The following is a 22,345-nucleotide window of genomic DNA, read 5'->3' as shown; positions in this document are numbered from 1 at the left end:
TGAATGGTGCAGCAGACTCGATGGGCCAGATGACCTAATTCTGTTCCTATGTCTTATGTGGTAGATTTTGTGTACTTCTGGTTTACTTACCTAATGTAACACAGTAGTTTGTATTCTGCATGTATAGTGCATTTTCTGTGATTTATACAAACCTTAAGATGCTTATACGTGTTTAAAGTTCTAGTTTATTGTCATCTAACTGTGAATATATACAACCCAGTGAAGCAATGTTCTTCTGGACCGTGGTAAAGCCACACAAAATGTATCGAACACAGCACATAAACCAAAATCTTTTATTATAAATAAGTTAATAAATTACAAAATCAATGTTGTAAATTACAGTATAGGTAAACAGTGTAAGCAGCTCAGTGTCCTAATGACGGGACCTCATTGGTGTCTGTGTATTCATTAGTTTCATAGACTGAGGGGAAAAAGCTGTTACCCAGCCTGTCAGGCCTAGTCCTGATGTTTTTATACCTCCTTCTTGACGGTAGTGGGTTAAAGAGTTGTGTATGATGTTCTCCCATATTTAATACAGGAGGTAGGTATGCATTATGAATTAATGTGCAAAACTGAGATGGTAAATATTTTTTATTCTGCTTACTATTTTGTCGTTTTGGACTTTGAATGTCATTTGCTGTAGGCTAGATCTGGCTAACTGATGCTTAATTTGGCATCAAAATGCCTCCTAAATTTCCCCTGCAGGGCCCAGTGCAAATGGTCTCTGAGCAGCTGCAGAAAGTATCTACTTAACCAATAGTTTCTCTTGCCTTTAAAGTTGAAATACAGCAACCTGAGCAGACAGTGATTCCTTCAGCTCATTGGATGGATATAAAGGACACTTGGCTTTATGTGTCTCAGCCAACATAGTTTCCTCGGGATTAAAGACTTAACAATATGCACAAAAAAACAGATGGAAAGTTCACTTTCTTTAAAGCAAATGTGGCTTCATTTTACTAGTTCAAATAGATTGCTAGCAATAGATACTGTTGCGCACAGTGACTCTTTTTGAACATTCTCTTCCCAATTACTATGATACAATTTAAGGTGCATAATGGAGTTATCTTTCTCTAGCTGAAAAGTAATCAGTCATGCACACTCCAGTGTGACAAAAATGGACATATTTCACTCATCAGAATGCTCTAAGATATTGGCTCATCTTGATCTTTTGGTGCTAGATTTTACATTTGCCTTGGAGCTTTGTCACTGGGTTCATGTCCCAGCAGCAGCCAGCACTTCAAGGCAGTCATGATGAAAAGTATCTCCCCTTAGCCAGTATGCTTGGTGATGTGCCAAAATCTGACAGCGGACTTGATCATATACTGATCTCTGCCTTGCCTGTTACGCATTCTACAAAGCATCACCGTGAACTGGATGTCGTAGGTGTGTGGCGCTGCCTGCTATGGGGTTGACGCACAATTGGATGTGACAGTGTAATGTATGCTAATTTAAATTGAGGGAGAACTGTCTTCTATCCACAGGTCCTTTGAGATTGTCTTAAAATGCACAGATGTGTAGATATCAATGTAGATTTAATATTTATGGCGTGACTGCTTATGGTAAAGCCTTTAATACTGAAACATGCAAGTAGCAGGTATTGGCAATACTCGTCCATGTCTGTTACTTCAATACTACTTGCATTCTTGTGCAGCATTTAGGGCATAACACTAATACAAAAGGAATCTTGTAAGCAGTTTTTGTTTGCAGATTTTTTTTTCTCATTGGTCAAAATGACAAAATGCCTCGCTACATAATGGTAAAATAGTCAGCAGTTTTTAAACACATCTTAACGTCCACAATTATGAATCAAACATTAGGAAAATATCCTTGGTGTTGCACACTATTTGACATGTGCTAAAAATCTTCTGTTATAGCAACTATGCCTCTCATATAAAGTTGATGAAGTCTATGGTTTAAAATATTATGACTGGGAGAATATTGAACAGCTATTTCCTGAATGTGAGCCAAGTATTTTTTAATTCATTTTGAAATCTATACTTGATATATTGGAATCTAGGTATCATTAAGCCTCTAATACTGTAATCATATCCAATGCTATAATGTTTTTATGTTGGCTTTGTTCCAAAATCATATCCTTATTTTATTCAATGTCGGTTAAAGCTATGCTAAGTAATAGATCTGTGGCTTATGAGAACATTTTTCCTATCTGTCACTTTTGAAGATGTAGAAGAATGAACTCTTAAAAGATTACTGTATGAATCAGCCAAACTCTTGTCTTATGTTGAAACAGTAAATGCTGTTAATACGTAGAATTTAGGGTCTTTTATTTCTTTTCAGTTGTGATGAGGTTATTATTCATGTCCAGTTTACACAAAGAAGAACCTTGCTGTCAGGTTAATTCAGTTACACTTACACCATTGTGGTGTTTTTCCCATGTTCCTCACCTTACGACATATCTTCCAACTAGGCAAATATCAGAGATGACTGTTCTATTCAACAATTTTAAGTCCCTTTCCCTTCCAGTCCTTTTTAAAATTATTTTTAAATTAATTTTAAAATTAATTTACTTTTCTTCTCTCTCAGTTGCTGCCAGTATATGCTCCTGTTTTAAATTTTCAGCTGAAATTTTCCTCTAACTGTTGACACTGGTAGAAATTATGTAGTCAATACAATTTTGGTCTCCACCCTGCTGTAAGCATTTTCTCTCCAACCTACTGCCACTTCACAATTTACTCAATGGCCACTTTATTAGGTACATGCTAATGTATATATCTAATCAGCCAAGGATGTGGCAATACTCAATGCATAAAAGCATGCAGACATGGTAAAGAGGTTCATATGATGTTCAGCCCAAACATCAGAATGGGGAAGAAATATGATCTAAGTGACATTGACCATGAAAAAATTGTTTGTGCCAGACAGGGTTGTTTGAGTATCTAAGAAATTGGTGATTGCCTGGGGGGGTTTAGAGAATGGTGTGAAAAATGAAAAAAAACTTCCAGTGAGTGACAGTTCTGAGGGCTGAAACGCCTTGTTAATGAGAGAGGTCAAAGCAGAATGGCCAGACTGGTTCAAGCTGACAGTAACTCAGCTAACTACACATTACAGCAGTGGTATGCAGAGGAGCATTTCTGAATGCACAACACTTCGAACCTCGAAATGGGTAAGCTCAGGCAGCAGAGGACCATGAATATGCACTGTGGCCACTTTATCAGGTACTGGATGTACTTGCTTTCTTACAGTTCCAGTTCTACTGAAGAGTGATTGATCTGAACTTCTGATTCAAGCATCTTATTCTACATTTGTGGCCTGGCCTACTGAGTGTTTCTATCATTTTTTTGACTTAGTTTTAGGCTGCCATATACTGTACTCTAGGAAGCATCCCAATCATATTTTGTGCTCACGTCTGTCAACTTAAAGAAGTAATAACGATATCATCAAAACCAGATTCAAATTAAATAATGTACTTGAACGAACTGGCTAATCAAAAGCATACAATGGACTTACACTTTTTTAATTTAAAAGAATTAAAGAGTAATTGCACTTGAAAATTTAAAGAATTAAAAAGTAGATACTGAGAAGCTACAGTATTTGGCTAAAAAGTCAAAGTAGGGGTTGTAAATAGGAGGTAATATATTTAGGACTGAAGAACTGGTTCATCTGTTTGAATTCTCCACCTCAGAGCTTATTTAAAATAGACTGATCAATAAATCCTTAGGAACAAAGGAAATCATATGATATTGGTGGAAAGATGAAGGTGATTGTAGTTGTATTGCTTTAAAATAGAAATTTTAGTTCAGATGAATGCAAAACTTTAAAAAAAAGATTTGATTTTCCCTGTGCTCTATGAATAAAGATGTTACTAATCATCGCACAGGGCTGCAGATGCCAAAAGAGTTTGCAGCTCTCTGAAAATTAGCTTCTATTGCACATAACTATGCACCAACTGCATAACATCACCATTCCTTCCATTTAAACTGTGTTGGATTTGCTACTGTAATAGCTGGGCTACTACAGTTATGGTCAGTATAACTTAATCCACGAGCAGAAAAAAAACTTCCCCATTTCAATTCATTATTTCTAGTATCTGAAGCTGAATAAAATTCCTTGCACAGAAAAATGTGTATAAGGACATAATTAAATCTGGTCTTTGAAGTTTAAAAAGCACTAAAATGAGGATCAAAAATTTAATAAGCCGTGTGGAGGTGTCACTCCATTATACAGTGGAGTTTTGCTTTCAGTTGTAACTCAAAACAAGTGGCATAATGTTCTCTGCCAACCAAATGTCTACTTCCAGTGAATTCAATGAAACTAAATGTCAGCCAAGCAAATAATAGTTGGCATCATCTTCCATTGCACAGTTTAGACCCTTTCATGCGGAAAGTCTGATGAAAAGTAGTGGGTAGAGCCCAGTCCATCATGGGTAAAGCCCTCCTCACCATTGAGCACGTCTGTACGGAGCATTGTTGCATCTATCATCAGGAACTTGCACCATTCTATTCATTGTCTCTTGCTGCTGCCATCAGTATGAAGGTACAGGAGCGTCAGGACTCACACCACCAGGTTCAGGAACAATTATTATCCCTCAACCATCATGCTTTGAACCACAGGGAATAACTTCACTCACCTGTTCCCACAACCAACCTGCTGACTTTCAATGACTGTTATCTTAGGTGCTCTATTTATTGTTTATTTATTTTTTTCTCTCTTTTTGTATTTGCACTGATTGTTGTCTTTTGCACATTGATTGTTCGTCCTGCTCGGTGTGGCCTTTCATTGATTCCATTGTTTCTTGCATTTACTGTGTATACCCAGAAGAAAATGAATCTCAGAGATGTAAGTGGTGACATATATGTACTTTGATAATAAATTTAACTTGAACTTTTAAATTTATTCATTAACAGTGTAAATGTCAAATGCTGTCTTGAGTATATGCTCCCAAGCATTACCAGCATTATTTTGAAACATCATGTTTTTGCTCTCGATATACAGAAATGTGTGCTTGTATCAGAGAGTATGACTGATATGTTACATTCTGTGTGTGAAATCTTCTTAGTTATTTTTTGCAAATACTTGTTTTTAACAGGAATAACCAGATTTGACCTACTTGGAGACTTTGGAAGGTTCAATTGGCTTGGAAACTTTTACATTGTACTCTCCTACAACCTGTTATTTGCTGTGGTAACGACTCTGTGCCTGATCAGAAAATTTACATCCGCAGTAAGAGAAGAACTGCTTAAAGCTTTAGGTAAGGGGCAATGACTATTAACCCTCTTTCACCCAATATTAGAACATAGAACATAGAACATAGAATAGTACAGCACATTATAGGCCCTTCAGCCCATATTGAAACTAAGCATTGTAACTGCTGCATTTCTCACCTCTTAACATATCTTAAAATTCATATCTTTGCTTAGCATTAAAAATTCTGTTTAATTTAAAGTTGGCATCACAATTTTATGTTGCTATTAAATTAACTGGATGATGCAAGATCATGTGCTAGACACAAGTTATGGTGCCCATTGCGGTTAACTATTAATGCAGTACGTGCTGAGATTGATCATGAAGATAACTATTTTCTGAATAGTTAATGATAGAAGAAAGTAATACCCTGTAGGTATACATATTTTATCAATACACTTCATGCAAAAAATTGCAATATCAGAATGAGTGCCTACATCTACAGATGTAGCTTTGTACTGGTTTATAAAAATCTGTACTCTTTTTGGCTCAAACTGCTGGGAGGGATTGTGCCCTTCTTGGCTTTTGGGAAGTTAAAAGTGTATAATTATTGAGTTATACTGCAACTTTTGTGGATCTCAAACTTGTTTCCATCAACTCACAAGTAAATTTTCAGTTTTCTGCATTTCTATGTATTTCTTGTTGTTTTACATGGTAAATCCTTGTGGATGCTGAAATTCTGAAATCTCCATAAAAATGAAATTTCAGGAATTACTCAGCAGGTCAAGTAGCATTGGTGTAGAGAGAAACTTGACCTTTTACTCTCTCCCTTTTCACTGTGCAAATAGACTCAAGTTTATTGTCATCTGACTATGTACATACAACCAAACAAAATCAATGTCCCTCCAGACCACAGCGCACCCATAAAACATATATCACACATGGCATGTAAAACAAATTATTACCATAAATAAGTTAATAAAATATAATTCAAAATGTATGTAGTCTGCAGCACAGGTTAACAGTAAATAGCTTACTTTCCCAGTGATGAGACCTCAGTGGTAGCAGGGTATTCATTAGTCTCACAGCCTGAGGGAAGAAACTGTAACCCAGTCTGACAGACTTAATTTTGATGGTCCTGTACCTCCGTCCGGATCGTAGTGGGTCTAAGAGATTGCAGGGTAGGTGGTAGGGATCCTTAACAATGCTTCGGGCCTTTCATCTACAACATTCCTGGTAACTATCACAAATGGGGGTAGTGATCATGCAGTCTGATGTATTGCAGTTTCCAAACCCCACAATGATACAACTAGGCAGGGCACTCTTGATGGTGCTCCAGTAAAAAGTTGTTAGTCTCCTTAAAGTGAAGATGCTGCGGTGTTGTTTTGGCTAATGAGGAGGTATTGTGGGTGCACCAAGGAACTCTGCATGCTTCACTCTCTCCATGGCTGAGCCAGCGATGTGCAATGGAGAGTGGTTGACCTGTGCCTTCAAGTCCACAATTGTCTCTTTTGTCTCATTCATATTGAGACTTAGGTTGTTGTTCCCACGCCATTTGACAAGTCTCTCTGCCTCCTCTCTGTATTGCCAACTTTTCATTGTTGCTGATGAGGCCACCCACTGTCGTATCATCAGTGAACTTGATGATGTGGTTTGAGCAGGATCAGGCAGTGCAATTTTGAGACAGGAGTGTGAACAACATTGGGCTGGGAATACAGCCCTGGGGGTAACCAGTGCTCAGTGTGATGGAGCTTGAGATGTTGCAGCAAACTTGGCTTGTAGGGGTCTTTCTGTCAAGAAGTCCAAGATCCAGTTACAAAAAGAGTCGTAAACGAGGACAGTTTACCCACCGACCTCTGAGAGGTGATTGTACTGAACACCAAGCTGAAGTTGATCAACAACATCCTTGTGTATGAGGCATCGTTTTCTAGGTGGAACAGGAAGAAGTGGAGGGCTGAGGCTATGGCCTCGTTAGTGGACTGGTTTGAATGGTGGATGAACTGGAAAGGGTCCAATTTAGCTGGAAGGGGGATTTTATATGATCCATTACCAGGCCTTCAAAGGACTTCATAATTTTTGAAGTCAGTGCCACTGGGCAGTAATCATTTCAGCCAGCTACTGTCACTCATTTGGGCACATACCTTGAAGCATGCAGGGACAGTGAATTGTTTTAAAGAGACGTTAAAGATGTACATTAAAACTTCTGTTAGCTGGGCCACACAACCCCTCTGCACCTGACCAGGCATGTAGTCCTGCCCCACAGCTTTGTATGGGTTTACCTTGGCTAGGATCCTCTTCACCTCAGCTGTGGCCAAACAGGGAGTCTGTTCAGGGGGAGAGTGGGCTTTCCTCGATGTCATATCATTCGTTGCATGAAGTCATACATAGAAGACGTTCAGCCCATCAGGAAGGGAGTTGTTGCTGTTGTTGACGTGCAAGATGGACTTGTAATCTGTTATGATTTGTCGACCTTGCCACACGTGTTGCGTGTTCCTGATGTCACAAAGTTGTAAATTTTGTGTGCATACTCTCACTTTGCCTTCCTGATGAGATAGCAGAGTACTGCTCTAGAGTTGCTCTATTCCGTGGAAGTGATTTAATTATGCTGGTAATTTGGAATATTGTATTTGTTGTTCAGAACTTAATTTCTACAATAGCACAACCAAGTGCAAATCAAGATGCTGCTTTACAGAATTCTTGTATTCAGACTGCCCAGGGTCATCTGTCAACTTGGTGTTCTGTCCCTTCCTATTTGGCTGCATTAAAGTTAAACGCCAGATTGATGAAAATAGACTTCCTTTTTCAGCAAGGCACATTGCAGCCTTTAAAGCTCTATGCTGAATTCAGCAATTTAAGATAATAGTGTAGCGATTAGTGCAATGCTACTACAGCTTGGGGTGTGCTAGAATTCAGAGTTCAAATTTGGTACCGTTTGTACATTCTCCCCGAGAATCAAGTGGGTTTCACTTGAGTGTTCCAGTTTCCTCCCACAGTCCCAAGGTGTACTAATTAGTAGGTTATTTGATCATTGTAGGTTGTTCTGTGATTAGGCTAGTGTTAAACAGGTGGGTTGCTGGGCTGTGTGGCTTATTGGGCTAGAAAGACCTATTCTTCACTGTATATTTAAATAAATAAATAAAACTTGCGATGCTCTTGTTGCCTCGAAATGTAATTGGCAATCATCATTTGCATCTTCCTGGAATTTTGACAGGTATGATTCATCAACGTATTTCAGACATGATTTCCAAGTCAGTCAGTCGAAAGCAGTGGAGAGAGACTTGACCATTTGGGATTGTTGGGACAGTCTTGTCTTAACTGCTAGGTATTCTGGTTCATTATTTATCAGATAAGTAAACCCTTGAGGTTTACTCAACACTTTGTTGTGTTGCACCAAATCTTCCACCAACCCCAAATGTTGCTCCTTATCTCCAAATCAGGAATTGTACAGTGCATAGTTTTCCACTCCACTGATGCCCCTTTGTAGGGATGAGAATTTCTGGGCGGTTCTGTTTCTTTATATCCACTTCCTTTAACTTGTACAACTAATTTTCACCCTTTGATGGAAATGTGCAGTACAGTAAATGCCCTTCAACCCACTGTGGCTATACTGATCATCAACCAGCTATGTATACTAATTCCACTTACTAGCTCTTGGACTATATCCTACTATGCCTAGGCAATTCAGCTGCTTGTCTAGCTGCTGCCTAGGTGTTTTGAGAACCTGCCCCCTCTTTGATAATAAATTTACTTTGAATTTCATGTATTCCAGAAAGCAACAACCCCTGGATGTCCCTCAGATCCCTTTAAACCACTTGTCCTATAGACTATAGTCACGGGGACCTCTGTTGCAGGGATGTGGCTTACTGTCAATCCTATATGTGTCATTTATAATTTTACATAACTCTGGCAGGGGTGTCAAACTCAAATACACAGTGGGCCAAAATTAAAAAATCGGTACAAGTCGAGGGCCGGACTGGTTCAGCGTTTATTGCAAAGCTTATTGAAATGAATTTATTACACATATTAACCTGGAACTAACAAAGCTTAGGTTATTGCCTACAAAAACAACATTGAACATTAAATAAATAAAAAATCAGTTGCATTTTCTTATGGCTTTATCTGCAGCTTTTCTGGAGTAATTTCTAATGAAAACATTTTTCCACAGGCCAACACTCTGTGATTCACACTAGTCTAAGCCAGATACTTGGCATCTCATCTTGGATGCAAGTTCATCAATGTTTGGAGTCAGGCTCTGAGCTGAGGAAGTCCTCAGAATTGAGTGAAGGTGTTCATCAGAAAGACGACTCCTGTGTGATGTTTTGTTTATGTTCATCAAAGAGAACAGTTGTTCACACAGATATGTGCTGCCAAACATAGAGAGCATTTGAGCAGCTTGGATACGCAGCTGGGGCATTGTGTCGGGAATGAAACGTAGAAACTGTGCAGCGCCCACTGAGTCATACTTTGTCTTGAGTGTGTCACTACATTGGAGTTCAATCAGCTCCATTTGTATGTTGGTTGGTGCGCTTTCCACTTCAGCTGCAAATGGATTACTGAGCAGTTCAAACCTGCTTTTTTGGGCTTCAAAGTCGGCAAATCGCTGTGTGAAGTCGGCACCAAGTATGCTAAGTTTTTCAGCAAACTGCACATGGGAACACTGCGGTAGAAACCTGCTCTTTCATAGTTGGCAACACGGAAAATGGCTCAAGTTTTCTTGCTGCATCTGCGTCTCCCACAGGCGCAGCTTGGTTTTAAAAGCCCTCACTGCAGCGTACATGTCTGTGATCACACGACCCCGCCCCTGAAGCTGCAGGTTGAGCACATTGAGATGGCTCGTGATGTCACACAGAAACGCCATTTCACAAAGCAACTTTTTATCCCGGAGCTCTGTTGTGTCTTTCCCTTTGCTTTTCATGAACTGACAGATCTCCTCACGCAACTCGAAACATCTTTTCAGCACTTTTCCTTGGCTTAACCATCGCACCTCTGTGTGATAGGGCAAATCATTATATTCTGAACCCAACTCCTCCAGAAACGACTTGAACTCGCGGTGATTTAAACCTTTGGCTCTTATGAAGTTAACTGCTCGTGTTATTATATGTTCCATTTTCAAGGCTTTGCCACACAACGATTCCTGGTGTATGATGCAGTGATAAGCTGTCAGCTCACCTGCGCCGTTTTCCTCCCGCATCTTCTCCCGGATCCTGCCCACCAATCCACTCTTTTGACCGCACATCGCGGGCTTCTGTTTCTTGTCCAGATGTTTGTATTTGTCGCGGTGTTTCGTTTCATAATGTCATCTTACGTTATATTCTTTAATTACAGCCACACCGTCTCTGCACACAAGACAAACAGGTTTGCCCTTTATATCTGCGAACATATACTCTGCCTCCCACCTGCCTTGAAAACCCCTGTTTTCAAAGTCCACCTTTCGTTCAGCCAGTTTTGGGGTGAGGGATAGCTGAAAGTTGACCACACGTGACTAGCGCCATAAGGATGCTGATGAGAGAGTAAGGCAAGCGCGAGCAATGCACTAGCAGTGCATTGTGGGATTTGTAGTATTAGTGGTGCATGCAATATACCGGCAGGCCAGCTCTAATAGAAAAAAAATTTATTCATTAATGATATTCAGGAAATAAACCAGGGAAACCAAATAAATACTAAAAACCCTGAAAACCTGGTACCTGAATAAACTCAGCATTAGCCATATCATACGCCATAGGCGCTTCGATTACTGGGGCCAGCTTTAATAGTAATTAGATATTATCTCGCGGGCCAAAGATAATTCCACCGCGGGCCGGATTTGGCCCGCGGACCTTGAGTTTGACATATATGCTCTAGAGTGTGCTTTGTTCCAAGGAAAACAAACTCTGCCTGTCCAGTCTCTCTTCATAACTGAAGTGTTCTATCGCAGGCAACATGGCAAATCTTCTCTGCAAACCTCTCCAGTGTGGTCAGATCCTTACTATAGTGTGGGGACCAGAATTGCACAAACTCCATTCCAGATATGGCCTAAACAGTGTTTTATGTAGACACAAAACACTGCAAGTGCTGGAATCTGGATTAGTAAGAAATCTACTGGAGGAACACAGCAGACAGACAGAATCTGCGGGGAGGAAGAGGACTTGTCGACTTTTCAGGTTGAAATCCTGCATCATTTCTGATGCTATTCCATGGCCTAGGATTTCCCTCACTGCTAACTAATAACTTCTCTGTAATTTCCTTCATTTGTTTAAATGTCTTTTTCCAATTTTGACAAACTGAGATATCAGCTCTTTGATCCCTATCCTCTGCCTGGCCTGCTGAGCCTTATTTCAGATTTTCAGCATCTACAATATTGTGCTTTTAGATTATGAAGATGTTATTAAATATATCTTGTTCCATGTGGTGTGAATATTTGCAAAATGTTTTTTCAATCTTATTGCCAAAATACTAAGCATAAATGTCTTTGGCAATGAACTTGAATACAGGGATAATGGTTGTACATCATTGATTTAAACTGCATGAATCTTAAATACTATATTTTCTTTTTTCTCTCTAGGTCTGAATAATTTGCATCTTTCAAATAGAACAAAAGATACGGAGAAGGTCCTGCATTCTGCAAATGGACATCAAAAATCATTCTGAGATTACCAACGGCAACTTAAAGACAACTTTGTGTGTGCGTAAAGAAGGGAGGAGGAAGCAAATGATTCAGTTGGATGACGTTCCACTCCACCATCTTGAGTCTTAATGGTCATTTATTTTCTGCTGCTAGAAGGAATTAAAGGTTCAGCTGTGGGAAAGTTCAAACTAGGAAATGCACAGGAGGTAAATGTCTAGGTCTCCCTGCTTTGCAGTCAGATTCTGAATATGTGCCAAGTTAGCTTGAAGTGTCATGCAGCACTCAGACTAACCATTACAAAACACCAGAATACAATTTGGGATCCATTTGGCTGTGATTAAAGATACTTTTCAGAGCCAATCGGTTAGTCTGTCCCTGAAATCTTTGTTAATCTAAGCCCTGAAGCACTTCTGGCAATGTCTTAACTGCAAGTGTGCTATTTTGGAGATCTTTGGAATTCTGGTTGTTACTCGCATTGACATTGGGGAGCTGTTGTCATTTACTGCATTTGAACAGAATCTGACTTTCCAGTTGAGCCAGCTTGAACTGTGTGATAATTCTAGTCACTGTACTTTGTTGAATACAGGAAAGTAACAGTCAGCAGAAGGAAAATCTGTTTAGTTTGTTGCCTAAGCTCTTCTATTGCATTACAACAAATTGGTTTTCAGTCTGCTTTTGTATTTTTTAAAAAAGTAAAACTTCCAAATGGATTACTGTAGGTATTAAGTAAATGCTCTTTTATGCTAGCAATTGGGAACCTCTGCCCTTGCGGTTTCCCAACATGGTCCAGGTTTCAGTTGGTTCTGATGAAAAGATGTGGGTGCTGTCAGACCTTTTGGCCCATGGAGTTAAATGAACTGATTGCTGTGAAGATTCTGCCTGGCTTTCCCATTCTGGTGTACAGATCAGCTAGGAATTTATATCCAACGTTTTGAAGTATTAATTTTATAATTCCCCTATATCAATAATAATTTATTGAGTGGTTAGCTTAGAATATTCATCTACAATGCAATGAGTTTTAATGCCTACTGCATGATATTGTTAAATAGTTATGCTGGAGTCAACTTCAAGGGAAGGCTTGAATTTGTTGAGGTTTCTGTATTTGAAAAAGGTTAAATGGCCACAAGTTTGGCTACTGGGGATCCCAGATCAAGTTGTTTGTTGAAAATCATTCCTAAAGCATTTTCTGTAACCATTTCCTGGTTCACTACTAAATGGATTACATAAAGCCCTTCTAAACCACGATTAACATTATTTTCTTTTGAAGATTGTAAGCACAATATGGTGATTTGTGGTAGTCTGAACCAAATGTGAAAGGATATCCCAAAAAAGTTTTACATATTATTACACTTGCAAATTAACCTATGCACTTGGCAGGGATGGGGGTGAAGAAAAGGAGAGAGAGGAACAAGTTTGCCAATATTCAAAATCTGATATACTCATTTTGTACCTTTACCGAACATCCTTTATACCGGTGATTAATTTGGGATGATACCAGCAATGTAAATTGAGTTATCCCTGAACTCACTTCCTGTCTACAACCTATTTCAATATTTTTCTCCTAAATATGCATATAGGATGTTGTCTACATGATAATAGTAACCATTCTTAAAAATACTGTGAGAGTAAAGTGAACAGGATATACTGAGGATATAGAAAGGTGCTATGTAACCACAAGTTGATTTATCAATTCTTCAGTAATTTCACTTGGCATTCTGTTTAATGGCTTTGTTTATTTGAGTTGATACCCATTTAGTGAAATATTTGAGTTGCCTGTCAATGTGGTAGTATTTCAGGTTCCAGATAAAAAGGAATTGTTTAAGTTGTTTTCGTATGAAAAACTAAACACTACAAAATTAATGCTGTACTTATCACTGTTACCCAAACAGATTAATTTGATTGGTGTAGGCAGCATTTTTTGGAAAATGCTTCATATTTGTCATTGGAATATAAGTGATTTTGGATTGTTGGGGAGAAATTTCATTTTCCTAGTCTGCTGTTGGAAAACTGGGCTGAAAACTAATAACTATAGCATTATTCCTGGAAGATGAGATGTGTTGTTCAAATATATTTGAAGATGCTGATCACATTGTGAGTTCCACAGACCTTGCTTGCATCAAGGTTAAATACTAGTTCTGTTTACATTAACTGTGATCCATTTTGACAAATCTATTTGTGTAGTTCTAGGTTAAATGTGTGGTGTGGAAGTAACTTGAAGCAATGTCTGACTGAAGGTTCTTTTCACCAGTATCAGACAATCTGTCCACATGAACATTGCTTTCAGGAAAAGAATAGGAAAGGGATTGACTGTGGAGTACATTTTGGTGTGTGGGAAATTTAGCCTGGCCTTTTCAATGAAATGGGAAGTTTGGAATGGGAGAGCAAAATAAATCCCATTTTATGCTGCTTTGGCTTTTTTGTAAGTTTTAAAATCTCTGAATCACTAACATGTTGGTGAATCTTCAAAATGTTGGTGAGAACCTTGACACATGCTGCTCTTGCCATTTAAATTGTTTGTGGTCTGAGTACTGTTTTCTGTTGTATTGATAGTACAATATATTGTATATTCTCAATTCTATTTTACTTCATTACCACTCATTGTTCCTTAACTGTACCCGGTGATGATAATTCCTTGTAGAAGTTGCCTGTGGAACTGCTTCCAGTTTCCAATGAAGTCACTTGGATGCAAATATGCACAGGCTGATGGCGTTGTCCTTAGCTGAACCTAATAAAATTGCATAAAGATTACTGCTATAATAAAATCAGACGTCATCAAGGATTTTTAGCATCATCATCAAATGCAGACCTGTATCCATCACTTACTTAAGCAGTTTTAGGGACCTAACATGTTTTTGGTGGGATTGCCGGTGGGGGGGGGGGGGGGGGGTGGGGGGGAGATGGGAAAGAACTGTTAGTGTGATATTGCTTTCCTGTACTTTTTAAGAGTGCTATGCTGTATGTTGCTAGAATTCAAATTTAATTTGCATTGAAAAGTTTTACATTCCTGAGAGAGGGCTAGGAAGCAGTGTTTAATCCATTGAATTTGAGGCACTTTCTATGTGAGAGGAATGCATTATGTTGGCAGGCAGGCTGATGATAATTTGTAGGGATGGCGGAGTGGGGGAGGGGATGGTAATGCTACAAAACCATAATCTCATAGACAAAGTTATTGCAGGCATATAAGCTATTATCAGGTTTTCATCATCAGCTCAAGAGGAATTAAGTGACAGCTGATCAGTGTGTTTGCATTCTGGACCAGTGTGTCAGACAGCAGTGCCCTGCTGGTTTATGGAAGTTGGCTGCTTTTTAAGAGGATATCCACAGAGATCATTCTCACCAAGCATGAATTAGAAAAGCCAGTAGTGTGAATGCACAAGATGAAGTAAATTGCTAGCACAGAATTCTCCTGCATTGAAAATACAAACTTGTGAATATGAAAATAAAAACAAGTTCTCATGACAGGTGGTATTTGAGTTAATTTGGTTTTTGCCTGGTAACAGCTACTTGTGAGTCTGGTGCAGTAATCAAGATCAGAGGAAAGGCAACAGATTGTCAGGAAATGTACCATAACTTTTGTTTTAGTCACTTGAGTTTTACCCAGCCCTTTATCTTAGCAAATCTCCAATGTTTAGTTGGCTTTGCTAGTGAAACCAAAAGGTCCTGATATGATAATAAAAATCAGTCCCAATAGATTTCATAGCTTTTTTATGTACAATTATTTACAGTGACCAAAAATGTCTACATGTGTAGTGTTATGTTAACCAGTTACAAACATCCCAGCATCTTACCTATGAAGAGTTTCTTTAATGACAAATACACTGTGATTTTTCTTCATAACTCACAATTCAAAGTTGTTTTGAGTTATCTTTTGATCACATTTTTGTAGCAGTTTTTGTGTACATATATTGATAGAGCTCATTATAGTAAATTGCATCTTTATTGTCTTATGTACTGTGATCTGACATGTAGAAATATTTTCTTGTTATATTGCAATTAAAAGGAACTGCAAAATACAGATAATTCTGATTGAGTAAACTTAGAACAGCCCATTATGTGATACCAGTAAAATTAATGTTGGATAAAGGCCATAGTTGTACTGGTGTGTGCAGACTTGGAATTTATCTGACTTCTATTCATAGTTGGATTACTGGGAAAATAAATGGAAGCATATTGTGACCTTTTTTCAAATGTGTATATAAATCCAACCATTTCAAATGTGAAAACTTTGAGAACTAGGCTGTGAAACAACACTTTAGATTGTTTCCTCTTGTGGACAATATTCAGTGGTAGATTGCAGTTTGATGAATTGGCAGCTGCTTATTTGTTTCCATTACCAACTCTGAAGTTGTAATTACATCACTGCGAAGAGTCATGTTTGTTTAGATTCAATGTGTTGATGCAATTGCTTTGAGAAACACCTACTTGGTTATTTAAATAGGAATTTTACAGTGGTATTGAAAAGGGTTCTGATTTTTCTTAACAATTTTTTGTTTAGATGGTGACATTTTATGAAAAATTAGGCAGTCAAGAAAGGATCTGAGTTCATAAACAAGCAATAATTTTTCTTATTGTCAAATAGTGTGATAGTTTGTGAATGCCAAGCAGCTCAGGCTTTACCAAAATTTAACATTTAATTTTCTTTTGGGTACTTAAAATTATGTTATAGGTGTGTAGACACCCCACTAATATTAGTTACTATGCTGGATATGGTGGAAATAAAACAACAGTTGTTATTTTCCAACATATTAGTAGGCTACTGAAGATGTTAGCTTTACCCATCTGTTCTTTGTGTTATGGCAGAGCTTTTGTGTTATGTACGATGGACTCGTGTGAGCTATTTTCAACATCTGTTTTCTCATGCTAAGTCTAGATTCCTCTACTGTACACTGGAAATGATCATATAGTGTAAGCATAACAGTCGTTTTGCTCAGCATTCCAAAGATTTTGATGAGTAGCTGGTTCCTGTATCTCACAAATGCTGCTTCCCAATAGCGCCCATATCAGTAAAACATTTTTTATAATTACATTTGTTACATATTATTCTAATGCAAACTAGATTCTTCTGCAGAATTTATTCAGATGTAGCTTGCAGAAACTCAAGCCAGTAGCTGCCAATTCATTAGGATAATTTTGATATCTAGGGTACAGATCCTGTGTGTTCCAGTTATTGACATATTGCATGTTAGCCTTGTTTCATTGTTGCAACTGAGAATGTAACATCAACATTGTATCTATCTTATGTTTATAGTTTATTTTGTAAAATAGTTTGTAATCAAATCTTACATTGTGACTCCAGTGTTTACAATAAATTCAGTTAACTGTGTCATGTGCTTCTCCATATTTATTTAATCTGTCAAAATGCAGTGTTGTGTGGGTAATGTGGTTTTGTTATTATTATGGTCACGCACTGAAATACAGTGAAAATCTTTGTTTTGCATGCTGTCCACCCAGAATACTTCATCACATCAGCAGTACAAGGGAAAACAATAACAGAATAAAATGTTAGAGAAATTTTAGTGCAGGAAGACAATATGGTGCAAGGCCTTAACAAGGTAAATTGAGGTGAAGAGGCCATCTTATTGTACAAAGGGACTGTTCAATAGTCATAACCATGAGATAGGTGTCCTTCAGCCTGGAGGTAAGTGCTTTCAGGCTTTTTAATCTTCTGCCACACGTGGAGAGGGGAAAAGAGAGAATGCCCAGAATGGGTGGGGTCTTTCGATTATGCTGGCTGCTTCACTGAGGCAGCGAGAAGTGTAAGTCCATGGAGGCGAGGCTGATTTTTGTGATGTGCCAAGTTGCGTCTATAACTCTTCAGTTTCTTTTAGTCTCTGGCAGAGCAGTTATCATACCAAGACATAATACATTCAGATAGATACATCTGTAGTTTATTCATAAAAATTGGTCACAGGGGACTTGCCAAATTTCCCTAGCTACCTGTGGAAGTAGAGATGCTGGTGTGTTTTCCTGGCCATGTATCTACATCGTTAGACCAGGACAGGCTACTGATGGCGTTACATTAGGAACTTGAAGCTTTCAACCCTCTCTACCTTAGCAATGTTGATGTAAACATGAATATATGCACTAGACACTATTGCGCAAATTCAACTCTTCCCTTACACATTGCCTGATCAATCTAACCCTTCTTATCCACACAGCCCATGTGCCTATCTAAGAGTTACTTAAATGTCCCTAATGGATCTGCCTCAAACATGACCCTGGCAGTGCATTCCAAACATTTACCACTTAGTGTAAAATAAATAAATCTACCTCTGACATCTCCCCTAAACCTTCCTCCAGTCACCTTAAAAGGATGTCCTCTGGTATTGTCCATTGTTGCTCTGGGAAAAAAAAACACTGAATGTTCACTTTATTTGTACCACTTATAATCTTACACACCTCCATCAAGTCGTATCTCATCCTCCTTTCCAAAGGGGAAAGCCCCAGTTCACTCAACATTTCCTCCTAAGATATGCTCTCTAATCCAGGAGTTTTCTTGCTAATTAAGAATCTCTGTGCCTCACACATTAGATCAAAAATTTGAACTATGGTAAAACCACCAAGGAGAAATCTCCCAAATCTCCTGCAAGCTACAAAGGTAACCTAGCAAATAATCTGAATATCCTTAAGTTACTGACCCTTTCACCCATTTTCTCTACCGAAGTCCTCAGCCATGTCCTTATAAACTTCACACTATATTGGAATATTTTGCTGGCTGGCTGCTCTACTCTCCAATTCCTGCTCAGCTGTCACTATTTCACTTAAAGTCTACTTTGGCTTCTAACATTACATCATCTTAAATATTAAATATTGCAATTTTGAAGAATCTATATGGCTTGTGATCTTTTGCACACTAGTTGTCCACCCTGTTGGGTGCAGTCTTTCAGTGATTTTATTATGGTTTTTAGATTTACTGAAGATGCCCACAAGAAAACAAATCTTTATATGATGACATACACAGTATGTACTTTGATAATAAATCTACTTTGAACTTTGAAATGTGTTCTACCCAAGAGTGAAAATATCCAGATCAGACAGTAACTACATTCAAGGCTGTGAAGAAAACTTGTCCTTTTATTTAAAGTCTGTTTGGCTTGAGAATCAGATTACAAAATACTTTCATTTATGCCATAGTTTGCCTTTGTGTATTATCTGCCTAGAATGTTTGTACTAGCTGAGGATTTTTTAAAAAAAAATTGTAAGGCTGAAACAATTTGAGAAACAGCTGGAATGATTCCTTATTTTGTTACGGCATAAAATAAAATTCTTAGCTGAATCCCAATAAACGTTTCCTCAGATATTCAACAGAAGAAATTTAAGGTCATACTGTATTGATGTAGGGTTGGACCTGATACAGTATTGGTCCTGGACTGAAGAGTGACCATGTCAATTAAGGGGAATTTTTTAAATCTGAAGTGAATTGTTACATATCCACTGAGTTGAAAAATATTTACTGCTCAACAAATTCCATCAAGTGTTCAACTCTCACAAGAATGAAGCTTCTCATTCATTGTACAAAGCTTTTTAATTGCACTTCTATGCAGAACTTTTGGTAAGATTATGCTGTCAAATGCATCATTTTGTATCAAGTAGTCTCAATGACATCCGGTGATCTCTGATCACTGGTGCTATAAAGCATTATACTGTTATGCATTGTGCTGACATGTCTATTTACAATGTCGATGTTGACTGTTTCCCTACTGTTGTGAGGAGTGTAATGAAACTGTTTTTTAGAAAACATTTGGGAGTAAAGAGGCCAGTCAACCAGCATTGGCCAAATTTGAACCAATGGTATAAATATATTTCTACTTTGTCTTGGACAGGGAGTTTAAAAATGTAGAAACGTGCCCTGAATGATTGTTATTTTCAAATTAATCCCTAAACTATATGTTAGATAAATTGGGAATAGTTGCAGGAATAAAGGGTTCACATTTCTAGATAATGGTTTGGCATCCATCTGTAAAGTCAAGTCACAGTAGTTTTGGTCAGTCCAGTAAAGGGAAGCATAAAGGTTATAAATTCACCAAGATTATAGTAGAATGATTCATTGTAGTTATGAGGTCTTGCTAAAGATGCTGGCATTACTATTGACAGAGAAATGAAATATTATGCATTTTTAATATTTAGGGTTTTAATATAACAATTAAAATTGAATATTTGTATTCTCTGGATAAAAAAAAGCACATTAAATATGGTCAACATTCTAAATTGTTGAGGAGTGAAAAGGGAGAAGAGAATGTTTCCACAATGTTGGAATGATTTGACACAGTGACTAGTCTATCTTTTAAATTTGGATCTCAGTGGCAAATAACTGCAGCATCCACAAGAAACATACCCATCTGACTTGGCTGTCAAAAGATGAGTTCTGTGGTTTAAAAAAAATGCAACTTCTTGACAAACTGACCATAATTTGCCCATTCAACCAACTATTCCAACCAATGAGAATAGTGGTCTCAGTGTAAACAGGCAGCTTGTGAACTTTTAGTGGTTAATCATCTGTGATGCAGCATATTATGGGTAGAATGCTTATGTTCCATTACAGAGTAGAATAAACAGATTTAATATGGGAAGCAGTCAAAAATCAAGAATTTCAAGCTGACCATGAAACAATTGGAAAAAATTGTTGAAGACATGAAGCATATAGTATGCGGAATTCATTATGATAAAAGATGATCTATTCCCTAAATTGTCAAAGCATTTATTCTTCTATTATTTTTATAAAGTTTAGTTTTAGAAGCGAGATCCACGAGGAATAGGAATCTTCTCAAAAATGATTTGACACATTATGTTTATTGAGAACTCAAATGAACAGGGATGAAAATTCCCTTTTTTTGGACAAAGTAGAGATTTATAGCTTGTTACTCAAAACCTTCTTTTCATAGGTTGATCTACATAATGGGCAAATGTGGTTTTCTCCCTCTGAAAAGTCCTCAAAGGCCTGCAGGCAAGCGTAATGAAAGGTGTGTGAGCAAGACAGTAGCACTGTTTGACGCACAAGTGAACCACTTTTCTCTCCTCTGCCAGGTCCTTCAGCTTGGTACAATATGTTGCTTAAGTGATCCAATGGGGTGATACAAATTGGACAATCAAATGTTTCTCTCTGGATTGCCTGAAAATAGGTAAAAAAAAAACACATTTGACAAAACAACAAATAATAGTTTACTATAATGGCTACACAATACTGAATATACTCAACAAAGATATAAATGGAATTTTTATTTTTAAAATTCACTAAGTATTAAACTATTCAGTCTACTACCTTGGTAGAGGTATTGGTCCCTTTTAAACAAAAACTTAAAATTTTCAGTGTAATTGTGCCAATTTAGTCTCCTGTATTTAATGTACCAGGATTTCCACAATGGTCGATGCTTTTTAAGAAGACAATACATTTTCTAAATAAGGCTTCTTGACATTGAGCAGGGCCATTTCAAATATCACTATGCACTGCTAAATAGTGGAACATTACTTTTTGACTGTAGCCATATGATTGCCATATCCTTATAATTTGACCTTTGTCTTGCACTGTACTCAGTCACAAAACAAATTTCATATAGTACTGTGCATGAGTCTTAGGAACATACGTCTGGAGCTGCAATTGGATTCATACTGGAGCATCCGCGATGCTGAGAAAGTCGTGAATAGCACGTTCAGTGAGTTGGCCACACCGCAGGTAAAGGCTACACAGGCAGAAAGGGAAGGGATGGCCACTAGACAGCATAGCAGTAGGCAGGTAGTGCAGGAGTCCCCTGAGGTCATCTCCCTCCTAAACAGATATATTGTTTTGGATACTGTTGGGGGAGATGTCTCATCAGAGGAAGGCAGCAGCAGCCGAGTTCATTGCACCATGGGTGGCTCTGCAGCACAGGAGGGAAGGAAAAGGAGTGGGAGAGCTATAGTCATAGAGGATTCGATTGTAAGGGGGATAGATAGGTGTTTCTGTGGCCACAAAAGAGACTCCAGGATGGTATGTTGCCTCCCTGGTGCAAGGGTCAAGGATGTCTATGAGCGGCTGCAGGACATTCTGGAATGGGAAGGTGAACAGCCAATGGTCGTGGTGCACATAGGTACCAACGATCTAGGTAAAAAAATGGGATGAGGTCCTACAAGGTGAATTTAGGGAGTTAGGAGATAAACTAAAAAGTGGACCACAAAGGTAATAATCTCTGGATTACTACCAGTGCCATGTGCTAGTCAGAGAAAAAATAGGAAGATATTTCAGATGAATACGTGGCTTGAAAAATGGTGCAAGGGGGAGGGATTCAAATTTCTGGGGCATTGGAACCAGTTTTGGGGGAGGTGGGACTGGTATAAACAGGACGGTCTGCACCTGGACTGGAACCAATGTCCTAGGGGAAGCGTTTGCTACTGCTGTTCAGGAGGCTTTAAACTAATGTGGCAGGGGGATGGGAACAAGTGCAGAGACACAGAGGGGTGTAAAATGAGGGTAGAAGCAAAAAGTAGTGTGAAAAGTAAAAGTGGCAGGCAGGCAAATTCAGGGCAAAAAGCAAAAAGAGCCACTTTTCAACATAATTGTATAAGGGCTAAGAGTGTTGTAAAAACAAGCCTGAAGGCTTTGTGTGTCAATGCGAGGAGCATTCA

The 22,345-nt window shown here is 38.3% G+C and overlaps 3 protein-coding genes across 9 annotated transcripts in view; 1 reads left to right on the top strand and 2 right to left on the bottom strand.

The window, feature by feature from the left end:
• lmbr1 (limb development membrane protein 1) overlaps positions 1-17,070 on the top strand; it is a 211,461-nt gene extending 194,391 nt beyond the window's left edge. For all 3 annotated transcript variants that reach the window (XM_059971871.1, XM_059971870.1, XM_059971873.1), the window contains 2 exons: positions 5,048-5,209; positions 11,684-17,070. In XM_059971871.1, coding sequence (XP_059827854.1) covers positions 5,048-5,209; positions 11,684-11,769 — 248 coding nt within the window. In that variant the 3' untranslated portion in view covers positions 11,770-17,070. The remainder of the gene's footprint in view (positions 1-5,047; positions 5,210-11,683) is intronic.
• Positions 9,069-11,672, bottom strand: LOC132395372 (general transcription factor II-I repeat domain-containing protein 2-like). Its single transcript, XM_059971874.1, has 2 exons — positions 10,312-11,672; positions 9,069-10,128 (listed from the first exon to the last, which is right to left on the bottom strand). The coding sequence occupies exons 1-2, from the start codon at positions 10,376-10,378 to the stop codon at positions 9,821-9,823; spliced, it is 375 nt and encodes a 124-aa protein (XP_059827857.1). The 5' UTR covers positions 10,379-11,672; the 3' UTR covers positions 9,069-9,820.
• A 1,696-nt stretch (positions 17,071-18,766) lies between the features above and the next one.
• Positions 18,767-22,345, bottom strand: part of rnf32 (ring finger protein 32) — a 77,690-nt gene continuing 74,111 nt past the window's right edge. For 2 of the 5 annotated variants that reach the window (XM_059971864.1, XM_059971867.1), the window contains one exon: positions 18,785-20,855. In XM_059971864.1, coding sequence (XP_059827847.1) covers positions 20,595-20,855 — 261 coding nt within the window. In that variant the 3' untranslated portion in view covers positions 18,785-20,594. Of the gene's footprint in view, positions 20,856-22,345 lie in introns of all 5 variants that reach the window. The other 3 variants (XM_059971868.1, XM_059971869.1, XM_059971866.1) reach the window with 3 other exon arrangements.

The sequence above is a fragment of the Hypanus sabinus genome, chromosome 6 (genome assembly GCF_030144855.1).
Source record: "Hypanus sabinus isolate sHypSab1 chromosome 6, sHypSab1.hap1, whole genome shotgun sequence".
NCBI classification, from domain to species: domain Eukaryota; kingdom Metazoa; phylum Chordata; class Chondrichthyes; order Myliobatiformes; family Dasyatidae; genus Hypanus; species Hypanus sabinus.
This window is presented reverse-complemented; position numbering and strand designations above follow the sequence as displayed.

What these genes read in the sequence shown, in the direction of transcription:
- LOC132395372 (XM_059971874.1), bottom strand. Translation starts at nt 10,378, where the DNA reads ATGTGCGGTCAAAAGAGTGGATTGGTGGGCAGGATCCGGGAGAAGATG. An exon ending in GCGGGAGGAAAACGGCGCAG is followed by an intron (nt 10,129 to 10,311) that starts GTGAGCTGACAG and finishes CCTATCACACAG; the next exon opens with AGGTGCGATGGTTAAGCCAA.